Consider the following 15973-nt stretch of genomic DNA (forward strand, 5'->3'; position numbering starts at 1 on the left):
TCTCCAGTCAGCTCCACCCAGTATGGCCAATAGTCAGGGGCGCTGGGAGTTGTAGCCAAGCCACATCACATTGGCTGCCTCTGTTTTAAAGCAGGTATCAAGGCACATGCTCCTTAAGGTTCTATTGGGCAGCTGGCTCAAGGACAACTTCTGCCATCCGGGGGCGGGGGGGGGAATGTATTTTTGCATGGAAATACTCCTGAAGCAGCAGATCCAAAGATGATGAGGCATCTTTGAAGAAGTCCCCCAAACAAAATGCAAGTGTTCAAAGAGCAGCAACAAAAGTTAAGGAAGTAACAAGAGGAGATGCTGTGTCATTGTGAACTTAGTTCCGCAGAGCTATTGCAACAGCATAGCAGACAAACACAAGTGTCGGGATTCTGGGTCATGATACTCTGTCTGTTTTCTTACTAGGAGCCAGTGCTGATGTAACGGGGGCAATATCTTAACCATGGTAAAGTGGTTGGGTACTGGACACAGAACACACATTCCCCCAGACTGAATTCTTCCCTTCTGCCTCAACCATTGAGGTCAACAATGGTTAAGGCTAAGCGGGTTCCCCACTTAGCTGTCTTCAAGAGCTGGTTAAGGTGGGAATCAGGTTAGTCTTACCTATCACCAGGGCTTTTATTCAGCTGGAACTCACTGGAACACAGTTCTGGCACCTCTCAGGTGGGCACCATTGCCATTCTAAGAGAACAAGGAAGGCGTTCACGGTGAGTTTCGGCACCTCTTTCCCTAGAAAAATAGCACTGCCTATCACTAATGCTTCTCTAGCATATTTGCAGTTAGGGGAGACGGGAAGAATTAGCTCTGAGAGACTGTGAAGAACCAGCGCATGATCCCACAGCCCACTTCCTAAGCTCTTTGCCATGACTAAGAAACATCTCCATGATGAAAAGCCTAAGTTTAATATAAGAGGTTTGGTAAAAGCATTTTGCTGCAAGGACACCAGCTGGGCAAGCAAGGCACGTGCTAAATATTAATTCAGATTTCCTAACAGGGTACTGCAAAGAGAATTAGGGGGAGAAATGCCATACCTAGATACTCAACACCAAGTCTCTTGCAGGACTCTAAGCAGGCTTGTTTAGTGTTCTCGTAGCCATAGTCTGCATGCCAGAGCTTGGTAGTTATCCAGAGATCCTCCCGTTTTACACCACTCTCCTTGATGGCCTTCTGCAGGAGCGATTCACAGCCATATCTCTTTGCCGTGTCAATGTGACGAATGCCACATTTCTGAAGCGCATACACCACAGCATCATGGGAGTAGCCACCATAATGGGATGTTCCTTGAAAACACAAAAGGCAAAATTTCCATTATTTTATGTATACGTTTTTCGTATTTCAAATAGGACTGCAACAGAGACGTGGGGTGGATTTTTTTTCCAGTGTTTTCTTTTTCCATTGAAAATCTTCCATTGCATATGTTCATCAGCAACAATGAAAGGAGGCCAACTGCAAATGACTGTTAGGCAAGCTTGGCAGTTTGAGAGTTTTTAGCTTTGTTTACTAAATGCAATTAAAAGCAGGCATGAAAAACCAGATCACTTGTATAAGATATTCTGATGCCACTGATTTCCCCCCCCTAAGGCCAATTACCTCAATTTCAGAATTTTTTCCAGCACAAAAAATTATGGAAAAGCCTACATTGCTGGGATGCAACATTTAAAAAGTGAAATGAGAATAAAATGAAAATAGATTTAAGTTAAAAACTGATACCCAGGGATAAAATCCTATATTTCATTATTTGGGGCATATCTGTTACCACCGCTGTTAAGCTACTTCACACTTCACATCCTGCAAATTTGCATCCTGCAAACTGACGATTCTCTATGAAAGCTGTCTAGCTTCCTGCCTGTGGTTTCCAGGATTCATTGGGAAGTGTGAAATAATTTATTTTACATGGATTGTGCTTGCAGTGTGGAATGTTGTCAGTCAAAACAGGCCTAAGGTGCCTCATTACTAGTTGAAACCTAGTAGTATTGATGTATGACTTTCTTTGCATCCTACGATGAAAACTCAGCTTCTGCTAAGAAAGCAAACCCTGTAATGTGCCTTTCCATGTGAGACGTTTGTGTGAAAGGGATCCAACAGAGTGTTGAGTTCCACTGATGTGATAGATAAACTCAACCCCCCCCCCCCAATGTCTTCTGCCGGCTTTTGCTTTCCACGCAAGAAGGAAACATGTGGTTTGCTTTCTCTGTGGCAAACTGTGCTGCAATTGTGAAATGCGCTGGGCAAAATTCATTTGAATTGCTCATCTGTTGATGATTGGCAGCTGAGTGTTTCAACAAATTCCAATGTGGTGACATTGACGGACATGACAGTTCCATCTGTAGTTTTAGGTCTGTGGACAATCCATTTACACACACAAATCACCACCTGATGATTAACATGCCTGTATGAACCACTCCAATATGAGAAAGACTGAAAGTGTCTAGTTTTCCATAACACTACAAACCTAGAAAGTTTAGAAGTGTGAGCAAGTTGTAGGAAGGCATGGTTTCACTCAAAGAATCTATCTATAGTGTACAGAGAAAACTAGTGAGGGTAGGGTTACATCTTTTTTACCAGAAAAACCTACACATACCCCATGCCTCTAAAGTGGAAGGGGCAAGCACACAGGCAGGCTAGGAGCCACGGTTAATTCATTTCCAACAACAGTGCAAATGAAATTATAGTAGCAAGTATCCAATTCAACTCATGTGCTGTTTTTAAGGTTTTCTTCTGCCTACCAAAAATAAAGTTCTGTTGCACAGATGTGTGTCCATTTTGTTAGTTCTGCAAAACATATGCTTCTTTTTATTATTCATGTTTTCAAACAGCTGAGAACCATCAACAAAGGAAGGAAAAACAAAAGGAACTGAAAGTCATTGTGACATTTTGAACCTCTCTAACGCAATCATAAGAGCTAGAAACTTGTATTTTTAAAACATAAAGCGTTGCAAAACACACACAATGCTCTGGTTCTTAAGGACAGGGAAAAAAAATGTTTACAAACCCAAGAATGCAAGTGATTTTAAGGGTTCTGAATAGGGAATGACGTTCCTGGCAGCCTAGATGCATGGTGGTAAGGTGACATATGCAAGTCCATGTCTGGTCCTTGCTGGACACTCTAATCAAGCACAGTACGCATGCCAACAGGAGGGGAAATGGTTTAGCCGGAAAAGCAATTAGCAGGAGGACTGCAAGATAAAGAACGTGTACCCTTGCGGGTACAGCAGGGAGTTTGTCTCATAATTTCTGTGTATCTGTTTTTTCCTGCCTACCGCCCATCTGCCTACCAGCACAACAACTTGAGGAAGAGCCCACTCAACTCTCGGCCTTCAGTCAGTTCTACACTAAGTTTCCATGTTCACCCATTTGATATGCTAGTTCTGTGGGGCCTTATTTTTTTTAGTACATGCTAAACTTGCATGTGCGCTTCTGAATTTCTCCATGCAATTTTGTACCTCTGAATGCGATAGAAAAATACCACATACATATTGTGAAGGCTCTTCCATTCTTCCCAGCAGCAGCTACAAGCGAGCCTTTGGCTAGTTGCTCACCATGTACCCTGCCCAGTTCAAACATCATTCTCCCCATGATCGTTTCCCACATACACCATCATGTAGATATTTTCTGCCATTTGAACGAGTCCAGAGAGATGGTCACGTGGGTTAATTTTGTTCTCATAACCTTAGTACATTTTGTTCTACTGCCCCAGTTCCTGAGATTGTTTAGTTCACTCTGTATAGCTTCCTGATCCTTCTCTGTATTAACAATGCTTTTAGTCATCTGTAGTTTTCATTAAGTAATCTCCCCTCTCCTCCCGCAGGCTGATAAGTAAAATACTGCAGAGAGGGCCAATGAGATATCTCAAACTAGATCGTTTACTACTATGTATTTTTTTTAAAATGTTTTCTTCCCTTTAACCAGTGTCTTATTCATCTTAAAACAAATGCAGAGATATACAAATGCAAGGGAGCATACAACTCCCTTGCTACAACAGCTCCCTGGCTACTGGTCTGTTTCCGGACACTTTTTAAAGTGGTGGTTATGACCTGTAAAGCCCTAAACAGCTTAGGTCCAAGCTATCTGAAAAACAATATCACCCACAACACACGCATACACTTTGACGTCATTGTGTGCATAAAACTACCCTCAACACTGGAGTTAGCAGGAGAGAGATTGCTAGCTGAAGACCTCCCCGGATTAGTGTTGCTTCCTAATTACATGGTCCTTCGATTTAATTGATTACCATTTTTCTACCCTTACACTATTTATTCTAACATGTCTTCCTGGAATCCCAACACTACTGTCACAGCCCTCGTTCAACTGCTGAACGCAATTAAATATTTGTACAGGTTAGCCTTACATTTTGGTAATTTATTTTATTACATTCTGAACAATCTAGCCGACTGTGCCTTCATATCATTATTTATCATGTCTACTTGCAATGACAACTTAAGAATGATTACCATGAAAATGGTAAATTCAACACTGACAGGATGCATTCCATATTAAAATGCACAAATTGTATTTCTATATACTGTAACGATACATGCTACAACTGTCTTTAAATGTTACCAAGGAAGTTAGGAAGTATCCAGAACCAACACACTATAGACATGTGAAGAAATGAATGTGCTTATATAATTACACCATGGAGATATTAATGGAATGTTGAATTATATAACTACCATAGAAAAGCTACTACACTTTTTTATATAACAAACTCTTCCCTTTTAATAAGCCGGTGTCGGTGCCAAGGAAATTAGGTTGTAGCTATTGTGTCTGTTTGTGTCTGAATAGCCACTTCCAAGCACACCAAATGAATGGAGTTCATTCAGAGGTCTTGCAAATGGGCTCAGACCCCTTTCATGCATAATAGATTCCAGTAAGAAAATTTAGGGCACACAGAACTTCTACAAAAGCCCACTCCTGTATGCAAAAGAACCTGGATCCTTGGTTAACACTGCTCTTTGGGTATGTTAAGTATGCTCGAAGGAAATGGCTAGTAACTCCAGATATCATATTTACAGACAGCCACATTTGCAGGAAGCTGCAGCAAAATTTCATGAAACAGGCAAACAAACAAACAAATGAACCGGCCTCTTTCTGAAAACCTACAGGAGTAGCTTCACTTCTGGTGAAATCCGCACAAATGAAGAAATCGTAGAATTGCAGAGCTGGAAGGGACCCTGAGGATCACCTAGCCAAAAATTAAATATTGCAGATGGCAGATAGTTCCTCCTCACCTCCCTTCCAAATTAACAATTAATATACCAGCCAGCAGACACAGACTGGAAAATTACATAATTGCCACCAAATCTTAATTGAAAAGTTGCAGGAATGGCAGTATTGGGGGACGGGGGGAGATGGCCTCTGAATCCTGACCACCACCGCAGGGACCAGCTGACAGCCTTCTGAGGATTGAATTCTGCCTGTAGGTTGCCAGGTTTCCAGCCTTTATCCAAACCACGCCAGATTAATGCAAGAGGAGAAAAGCTTTAATTCTGGAGTCTTTTCCTTCTCACCACTTTTAAAGTGATTTCTATGAGCAAATAGCTATGATTTTTTTTAAAAAAATTAATATATAATAACAACAACAGAGCAAAATGTAAATAAACAATTATCAAACTAGCTTGCCTGAGAGTACTGTAATAGTCTCTTCCTTCTTTCCACAGAGGTTCGGTACAAGGTACTACTGAAATACACAAGAATTTGACCTTTCAGACCTGGACCAGGGTCCAAGATGCTTATCCAAAAATGTCCACCCAAAATTTGAGACATATTTTGTAAGCATATGAAGACCATATGTATTTCTAAGGCAGAGGCTAGCAAACCTGTGTCATCAGTCTACAATATACATTTCTACCCAATGGCACTGAATGTCTCTGGCTTTTCTTCGCCTCGTGAACAGCTATCTTTATGATTTAAAGTTGCAATCCTGTACGCACTTACCTAGGAGTATGAGCAACTGAACTCAGTGTTCTAAGCAGACATGTACAGGATTGTGCTATAATTCTTACTAATTTGCAAATGTACTAACGAATCACAATATCATTCTTAATCTCCCTTTCCTTTCAAGCAGATGGTTTTAAAACAATGTAATTATGGTAATTTGTGAAAGCAGCTACATCTGCAACAATCACCTCTCCTCCCTAATCTGGCTGCACACTTTCTGTTCTGTGTATAGTTCTGGATGGAAACCCCAATGCTTTGAATCTTGAACAAAATCTATAAAGTGGTATCCAGCTAAGACAAACCCAGAATAGGCCAAATTGCTAAAGTGTGCTAAATTAGTGATGTCCTTTAATTTCAATGGGTGAACTCTGAGGAGGACTAATATTGGATAAAATCCACAGAGATGATAAGTAACAAGGTTTTATGTTTTTGACCAGGCATCCCCAAACTGCGGCCCTCCAGATGGACTACAGTTCCCATGTTCCCCGACCACTGGTCCTGTTAGCTAAGGATCATGGGAGTTGTAGGCGAAAACATCTGAAGGGCCGCAGTTTGGGGGTGCCTGTTATTGACTCTCAGGCAGTTATACAATATTATCATCATCACATTATAAAAACAAATGGACTGCTCTTAAGTTTTTCAGAGTTATGTTTATCTTTTATTCATGTATATTGCCTCAGCTGAGAATATCCTATTACTGTTTTTTAGCCCTCTGAATTAATTTCCTGACAAAAAGGCTCAGAAGTTGTTAACTGTTGAGCTTCCTACAGTACAATTTGGAATGACACCCCAAATATTTACAACCTTTATCTATATCCTCTGAAATGTTGTTCCCATAAAAACAGGATGTGTGCTAAGAAAACCTATAGGTAGTTATACAGAACTCAATAACCATCTTGTAAAACCATCTTGTATCTTTAGCTCTAGTTAAAACTGAGAGGAGTCCTTGCAGGATGTAGCCATAAAGTGGAAAGCTGATCCATAATAGCATACGCATACTAATTTATTTTGACATCCAGTCTTTCATTTGGACTACATCGTGGGAATGTTTTAACTAAACCTGGATAGGCCTTTCAGTTCCACTGTTTTGCTTAAGATATTGTTTTATTTCATTTTTCTGTTGTAAGCCACCCAGAGTGGCTGGGGAAACCCAGCCAGATGGGCGGAGTATAAATAAATTATTATTATTATTATTATTATTATTATTATTAATCATTTCCAAAGCAAGTCTTGCATAAAAGAATCAGGCAACTTCATGTTATTTTTTGATAAAAAGCAATTAAAGTACAATTACATCTGTACAATCATGTTTCAGTAACATTGCTTTAAAAAAACACAAGCGACCATGAAACGTTCAGCATGCTTCTCTCTCTTTAAATCCTTGTACAGGCTATCCTTACAGCACTGGTCCATCTACCTTAGATACTGTCTACACCAGTGATGGCCAAACTTGGCCCTCCAGCTGTTTTTGGACTACAACTCCCATCATCCTTACCTAACAGGACCAGTGGTCAGGGATGATGGGAATAGTAGTACCAAAAGAGCTGGAGGGCCAAGTTTGGCCCTCACTGGTCTACACTCACAGGCAGTGGCCCTCCGGGGTTTTAGACAAGGTATCCTTCCCAGCCCTACCTGAAGATGCTGGGGATTGAACTTGTAACCTTCTGCAGGCAAAGCAGATGCTCTACCCCTGAGCTTCATCCTTCCCAAACACATACAACTTTGTATATGTACAACTTGTTCTCAAAATATTTGCCTTAAACATTCATAGAGACATCCCACTAATCAAACAATCCTGATAGAATGTTGATCGTTTCATTTCCAACACACCTTTTACTTTTGAATTTTTCATTCTGTTAAAAAGTTAAAAAGCAGAAATAATAACAAAATAAGAAAAACTGAACGACTAGGGGGGGCATGGGGCATACATAAAGAAGCCATAAACATTAGCATTTAGGATGAAGATAATACCTTAGCTATGGTTAGTGCATAATTACATACTTGGAAGCAGGGTGCTCTGTTTTAGTTTTGGCACCAAAATTACTTCAGAATGCATTTTCCACAACAAAATTATTGCTTCAGAGGCTAGTACACCCTTCTATATGTCTCTGATGTAGGATATCTGATCAGTTAATCTACCCTTCTTTCTTTTTCATTTCCCTAAGTGGCTTCTCAGCATCCCACCACAGCAAGTCTAAGGAAATGTTTATGAGTGACAGCTACAGGGATGCCCTATGGCTACGTAACAGCAGGAACCATGCTCCCGTGTATTAACAGTATTTCTGAGAGTAGCATCACTAGACAGCTGAGCAGGCAGAGGGCTCAGTTCAAATCCAAGCAGGATTCAGATGGAGGAACGAGGCAGATCCCACTTGATGGCCTAAGAAGCCGTGAATGGGGAACTTCAGCCCCAGGGGCCAAATGTGGCCTTTGAGCCCTCTGTCTGGCCCTTCAGACTCTCCCCAGGCCACACCTTACTGGCTCTGCTTTGTAGTCTCCTTTATGGCAGGCTAGAATGAGTGCTTGAACTTGTACTTCTTGCTTGCATGCATGGAGGGCAGGAGTTGCTCTGCTTGCCCTGCTCACTAGTGCCATTGTGGTCCCTGGAGGTTGGGCCAGAATGGGACCTTGGGCTAAAAAAGGTCCCCTGTTCTTGGCCTGTGCAGATGCTAGTAAGCAGGTCCACACAGATGTAATATGGGAGGATCAACCCCAGGACAGAATGACCTAGACAAAGACCTAGAAATATTTACAGCCTGGGCAGAGAAAACCAATAGGATGGAAAGAGGGAGGATGATACCATTTCTTTGGCCAGCCCCAAGAGATAGCCATTCACAGAACAGGAGGCTCTTGGGTGAAGACCAGACAGAACCTGACAGACAGCACTCACTCCAGAACAGAGAAAAGATTCAAAGCATGCTGCATAATACACTAGACTATTGGCCAAAATTGTAGAAACCTTTTGGGGAAAGTATACAGTGGTCCCTTGACTTACGAAGTACTTGACTTACGAAATTTCGAGTTACGAATGGGAAAAAATGGCCGCACACTTACGTTTTTTCGACATCCGAAAGGAAAACCGTTGCGGTTTAGATGGGGCTTTCTCGACTTACGGATTTTAGATGCGGTTTACTCGACTTACGAATTTTTCCGTTTCCAATGCATTCCTATGGGAAACCGCTTTTTTCGACTTACGAGGTTTTCGACCTACGAATGTGCATTCGTAATGGATTAAATTCTTAAGTCGAGGGACCACTGTATTTCCGAAGTTTGATGGCTCATAACACCACTTTTTTCTCTCTTTTTTTAAGTAATACCATAAAATTATATATCAATTGAATGACAAATTTCTAAATATCTAACTTGCTTTTAAAAAAATTAAAAGGTATTTCTGCAGCTCACTTTAAAGTCTTTACCTGCAGTAAAAAGAAGATGTGAAACCAGAGCACAGAGCACTGAAAGCCAGGTGATTAAAGTCCCTTCTATGCAGGAAATTTCATAAGCTGTGCTACAGCACAGCACACTTTTATTTAAATGTCTTTATGGAGAAAGTGCCAAAATCTTGAAGCCTTTTCTTCCACTCGGCACTTTCCCACCGTTGTGAGAACTATTTCTCATTAACAACCAAATTGTTTTTAGATGCTCTGCTATAAGATGTTTCCTTAGAAACCGTTTGGTAAAAGGCTGTGGCTTTCTTCCATAGAAAATCTCAAGCAGTGAAAAGGCAGATTTTCTGGCATAAATCAAATCCAATTTCCAGGGTTCACTAAACCTTTTCTCCTCAGAAGAATGTTTTGTGACTAGATCTGAACAGTTAATAGTGCACGAAGAATTGCTGGTGTGAACCAGTTTTCAATGATTTCCACTCTACTCCTTTTGTTACAGCCAACTGAAATAACTTCCAGTACTTCTTATACCTGGACAGATCCTTGGGCTTCCCTATTCTCCTTTTCTTCCCACCATGAGATAGGAAGAAACCAAAGAAGTATTGCTGGATCTGTTTTTCACATGAGAGAGATCAAAAGAATTTACAGATTTATTACTTTCAGCACAGGATAAATTCTTTTCCTTCCAAGACTAACTAAGCCTTCAGATTACCTGTCTGAAATTTGTAAACTAGCTCAGTATATTGTTTTGCTGCCTATTTAGAATACTGTGTGTGTGTGTTGTGACACAATTAAATATCTCGAGACAATGAATGTCTCAACTGCAGTACTTGTGACACTTTTTCTACCTAAGGGATGCTATTACATCTGACTAATAGCATCATAATTGCATTATAATTCTGCATACTGAAGACTAAGGATCTTGAACAGAGAATGCTCAGTAGCCTCACAGAAATGCAGTTCACAGTATTCCTGGGGAAAATTCGCTGCAGTTAAATCAGTGTGTAGAAGAGAAGTACAATCAGTTGCAAACAACTAATGCATTCTGTATTAATCTCACACATTTTTATATTTATTACATACTGCCATAAATTGTATATCCCTAGGGTGCAGGATTACTAACAAAATAATAATAATGCTGAGCTCATGAGAGAGAGTGTGATACAAATGAAATATAATAATCATAATGTAACTAGCAAAATTCCTTTTTATTATAGTTCCATGGCTGTGGGGGTGGGGGGGGGAAGAGCACCCATATATTGCAATGATTCCTACTTAGGACGATACATTAGCTGTATTTGCATGTAACAATAAGCTATCGTTTAGAATAAGAATGAGCCAGAATGCACCTCACACTCATGCAAGGATATCAGAACCTTTCACTTCTGCTTTTTGATTAACCACAATTTAGCCTTATTCTGAAACAACTGTGGTTAATTTTAACTGTAGGTTTTTTATTTTATATTTATTTTTTAAAACCAACTTCATAGCCTATAGTTCAAAATTGGGTTGCTTCAACAAACCATTGTTGTGATAAATCAAGGTCTGATTAATTGCAACAAGCTGTGGTTACGCATAAAAAAACTGAAGTGAAAGTTTCTGATCTCCTCCTTGTGGCCATGCCGGAGGAGGGAAGTAAATGCACAAGTTCAAGGCTTTGGTGCAGCTTGTTCTTGTAATAAACTTGAGCTTATGTCCAAATGAAGCCTTTTAGTTTCATTCACACATGCAGGGGCCTATTCAGCAGAATAGGCAGTAGCATCAGAAACTGAGTGGTTTAATCTCCCACTTTTCCTTCCCCCTATAAATGTCAGTCATGGGAGAGAGTAAAGGGGCGTATTTGCAGTCACGGCTAAGGTGGGAACTAAAGCTGGTGGTGACCCAATTTCTTACAAGGAGTAGGCTTTTGTTCTTCCCTAACAGTCTTGCCAACCCATTTACTTTGGTTCACAGAACATTCTGGAAGGGTGGGGGGAAGACAATGAGAACATACCTTCCCAAACTAAAACGACCAACTTACTTTAGCCCTAAGACATTCACTTTGTTCAGGGATAAGGAAGATATGCTTTAACAGCAAATGGCTCAAAGGCCAATTTTGTGATTCACGATTTACTATTACTACAATTCTGCTATTTAAGTATACAGTGGTGTATGAAAACCTGAAGGATGTAGTTAGGGGCATTAAGGCTGCAGTCCTATGCACGATTACCTGGGAGTAATGTGAGTGCACGAAAACAAGAATACAGTATATCCTAAATATGTCGTGCAGCATATTAATGCTCTTTGGTTCCCCAAGGGCAAAAGGAAAGGTACACTACATAAAATTCAGAAGCTACCATCTCATTAAAGAAAGACTGCTTATTAAGTGGTACTGCCTTACCCATTTCTACCTTTTAAACTGAGAAGCAAAAACTAAGCAAGGCATTGATTATTCTTCTGTGATTTCATGGTAAGCAACCTGCAAATGCACCTTTCTGATATGCATTATTTGGGGAGGTGGGGATTTTTAATTCAGTCATCTACATAGCTGTCTCCCTTGACAAGAGGCACCGACAAACCCAAGGGGAACGGAAAATCAGCATTCTCCCCCTGACTCAGCTGAAGGCACAATGGCTGCAACCCAAGTTGCAGCCTCATGTGATACAGCCATTCAGGTCTTCCCGGTTTTTTGTACATAGCTTCTGGCTAAGAAAGAAAAGCCACGAATTACAAATGTGGCATGTGAAAAGGGGGGGGGGAATGCTAGAGAGCTTCCCTAGATTTTAGAAGTACTGTGGGAGAAAGACAAACATAATTATCAGGTTTAAGAACATTAACCATGTGTTGAAACAGTCCAACAAACAACTTTGTGTACCAACACTTTACAAAGAAACAAACTGTATGCCTGTGCATTTTCTACAAAGCCTTTTCCAGTTCTGTATGAAACACTGTTAAAGACTGGTTAATAGGAAGCATTTACCTATTTCAATTGCTCTTAGGCTAACTCACAGAATGGATTGGAATTGGTCAATATGTGCCACAAGCGGGCGAGGAATACGGTAGTTAAGTGGTGATACTCCTGGACTCCAGAATGAGTATCCACAGGCCTGGCTTCTGCCTATCTGAACCACTTTCTGCTTCTCACCTCAGCAGACTGGAGGAAAAACCCAGAGCAGCAAAGCAGTGCCGCATCCTAGCTTTCCCAAACTTGAGTCTCCAGCTGTTTTTGAACAGCTCCCATCATCTCTGATCACTGGTCCTGCTAGCTAGGGATGATGGGAGTTGTAGTCCCCCCCCCCAAAAAAGCAGGTGATCCAAGTTTGGGGAAACACTGCTCTAGCATCAGGAAAGAAGGTAGGATGGGCTGTTATGATTGTGATAAGCTGAAGTCACTTTGTTTAAACTTTCAGAGTTGTAGCCAACTCAGTTCCTTCTAAAGCAGAAAGGAATGAACCTGTTAGTTGTGCCCATTAACTTCCATGAGTCTACTCTGTGTAGGACTAGCATTCGATACAATCCTGAAATCTCAAGGTTACATTAACACAGGGGTCAGCAACCTTTTCCAGCCATGGGCCAGTCCACTGTCCCTCAGACCTTGTGGGGGGCCGGACTATATTTTGGGGGAGGGGGAGGAATGAATTCCTATGCCCCACAAATAACCCAGAGATGCATTTTAAATAAAAGCACACATTCTACTCATGTAAAAACACCAGGCAGGCCCCACAAATAACGCAGAGATGCATTTTAAATAAAAGGACACATTCTACTCATGTAAAAACACGCTAATTCTCGGACCGTCCACAGGCCGGATTTAAAAGGCAATTGGGCTGCATCCGGCCCCCGGGCCTTAGGTTGCCTACCCCTGCTTTAACAGATTGCTACTAATGGAATAATGGAATAAAAACTGAAACATGCTCTCATTTCAAATTACTGTAAAAGTCCCCCCCCCTTTCTATTTTGTAGCACCATTTGGATCTGTATCAAACCGGAAAGTTACCCAAGCAAAATGGTTTCAAAAACAAGAAGGAACATTGTTCCCAAAGGCTTGACTCCTCCACATAGGCAGAAGAGAGGAAGAAAGAGAAATGGAAGTGATGCAGAAATAATCTTTCCCCTCCTTTCCTGTGTTAGAAAGCAGTATCAGTGAATATTCCATATTCAGACTACAGGTGGGGGAAATCACCCAGCAGCAATATCAAATTTCTAGGGGGAAACCGTAGATGCCAGGATAGAGGGCATACTTTGGCCAAGGGTGTACACCCTCCATATTCAATCAAAACAATAATGTAAGAATTCAGCAAATAATGTTGGTGTGTTCACAACACTACATTAATTAGATGAAAGCAATTTTTTAAAAAAAGAAAGAAAGAAAAGAGGCAGAACTATTTTAATTGACCAAGCTACCAACAAAATTAGTTGAAACTTAAGAATTCTATCCCATAAAACACTAATTCATGGCTTTGGGGTGGGTGGGTGTCACAGTAGATCATATGGATTTGTGCCTGAAATTGCTTACGAATAATTCTGATGAAAACAACTTAAAGATAGCAACTTGGCTTATGAATTTCCTTTCCTTTACTGTATTATTATTATTTTTCAAATATGTATGCACAAGCTATAATTGAGTGAATTGCTCAGCTAGCCACAAATCCTTGGCATTAGAAAGCAGCCAGAACAAAATACTTGGCCATCTGTTTCTCTTATACTGTAAAATCCCCTGAATTTATTCCAGCATATCCAGATACTTTTCACAAAGTCAAAAAATCTCTCTGACAAAGCCTCATGAACCAATCTTCCTTCATCATGGCAAACTCAGGTTAACAGAATGGATTGTGCTATTTATGTTACTAGATTTGTTTTCTTCTACTCTGGATAGTGAAAGACAGTCAGGGTTGTGTCTAATGTTGGCTTTGGGCTTCCAATAGCACAAGGTGCATAATTTTTGCCAATTCCTGCTACTCATTGCGCCCTCTGTTGAGCCTCTTGGGCTTGCCGATCAGAAGGTCGGCGGTTCGAATCCCCGCGACGGGGTGAGCTCCCATTGCTCTGTCCCAGCTCCTGCCAACCTAGCAGTTCAAAAGCACGCAAAAAAGTGCAAGTAGATAAATAGATATCGCTCCGGCGGGAAGGTAAACGGCATTTCTGTGCACTGCTCTGGTTTTGGTGTTCCATTGCTCCAGAAGCGGCTTAGTCATGCTGGCCACATGCCCCAGAAAAATTATCTGCGGAAGCAGACAAACACCAGCTCCCTCGGCCTTTAAAGCGAGATGAGCGCCGCAACCCCAGAGTCGTCTGTGACTGGACTTAACTGTCAGGGGTCTTTACTTTACCTTTTTAATACATCTCCCCTCATTTGGATAGTATCTATGAATATTATAGTTAGCCTCATATTCTGGATCTTTCAGAGATTACATAGATAAACCAAGTTGTACATTTTGATTTGATTTGATACTTGTATTCTGCTTTTCCAGCAACAGAGCTCAAAGCAGCTCACAATAATCACAATGGCATTTAAAAATCAACAAAGACTGCAATCGCTATATTATCAAACAGAATAACATATAAATAAAGCAAACAACAGGAATAAAGTCATCAAAACAATTAGTAGAATTAAAGAAAATCATAGTAACTTAGTATTGCCAGGATACTTCCTAATCCCATGGAACCTTCCCTCAGAGAAACACCATGAGAAGTTACTGGGGGTGTGTGGAATCTTACCAAGGATGGTTTTCAATTTCATCTGCTAGGAGTTAGGTTAGGCTAAGAGACTCAATTTCATTCAGTCAAGAATAAGCAGGAATCTGAACCCAGAACCACCAGAGCTATGTTCAGGAATTGGAACCCAGAACCAACAGAGCTAAGTTCAGAACTCTGTGTACTACACTAGCATTCTGGCAGCTTGTTGTTTCACAGGCCCGTGCTACTTAAAACCCTGAAATTCTAATAATTACATCAACCAGAATTCTTTATTATTTAAATAAAGGATGCACAATCAAAACAAAAAATTTCCCCCTCACAATAAGGAGACAAAAAACTGCAATGTTTAAAAGGCAGCTTTTAAAATGCCACAGAAACCAGGGTCGTTCTTCTAAGAACATATACCATATAAAGTTCCAAAATTGTTACATGGTGAACAGCTTTGCAACTACTGGTTTCTGTTCTGTAATTTAATAAAATGCTTATATAAGTATCTTGCTAAGACTAGAACTAATGAAATACTTTTTAAACACCAGGAGATTCCATTTATTAAGTCCCTCGCCTCCCACAATGGCTTTCAACAATAAAGGCACACTGAATGCACTGCGTTGCTTTCAATAAGCTGCTCTGGTTGCTCTATTATTTTTTTCCCAATTGTTTTTAGCCGTTATGCTACAATGAAGCTTTTAAAAAGAAGTTTTACAAGGCCACAGAAGCCTTTACAGTATAAAGGCCAGGAAGTGACGCCTTCTTACTTATTAGAATTAGAGTGTATGATGAGCACCATGTGGTCCTATTTCAAAGGGGTTTCAAGAAGAGGAGATATTCTGCAGATTTTAATTAAACCAACATTTAAACTGTGTTTTAGGGACCCTGGAGTTCCTTGGGAGGCTTAACCGGGATTTCTCAAGAAGATCAGTAATTTTGGACGAATATCCCTAAAAACAAAACTCGCTCCTAAT

At 40.6% G+C, this 15973-nt stretch overlaps 1 protein-coding gene across 3 annotated transcripts in view; it reads right to left on the minus strand.

Moving 5' to 3' along the window:
- LOC118089425 (uncharacterized) overlaps positions 1–15973 on the minus strand; it is a 62754-nt gene that overhangs the window by 44005 nt on the left and 2776 nt on the right. For all 3 annotated transcript variants that reach the window (XM_035124072.3, XM_035124074.3, XM_035124073.3), the window contains exon 2: positions 1041–1289. In XM_035124072.3, coding sequence (XP_034979963.2) covers positions 1041–1289 — 249 coding nt within the window. The remainder of the gene's footprint in view (positions 1–1040; positions 1290–15973) is intronic.

Source organism: Zootoca vivipara, chromosome 7 (genome assembly GCF_965207765.1).
Source record: "Zootoca vivipara chromosome 7, rZooViv2.hap1.1, whole genome shotgun sequence".
NCBI classification, from domain to species: Eukaryota; Metazoa; Chordata; class Lepidosauria; order Squamata; family Lacertidae; genus Zootoca; species Zootoca vivipara.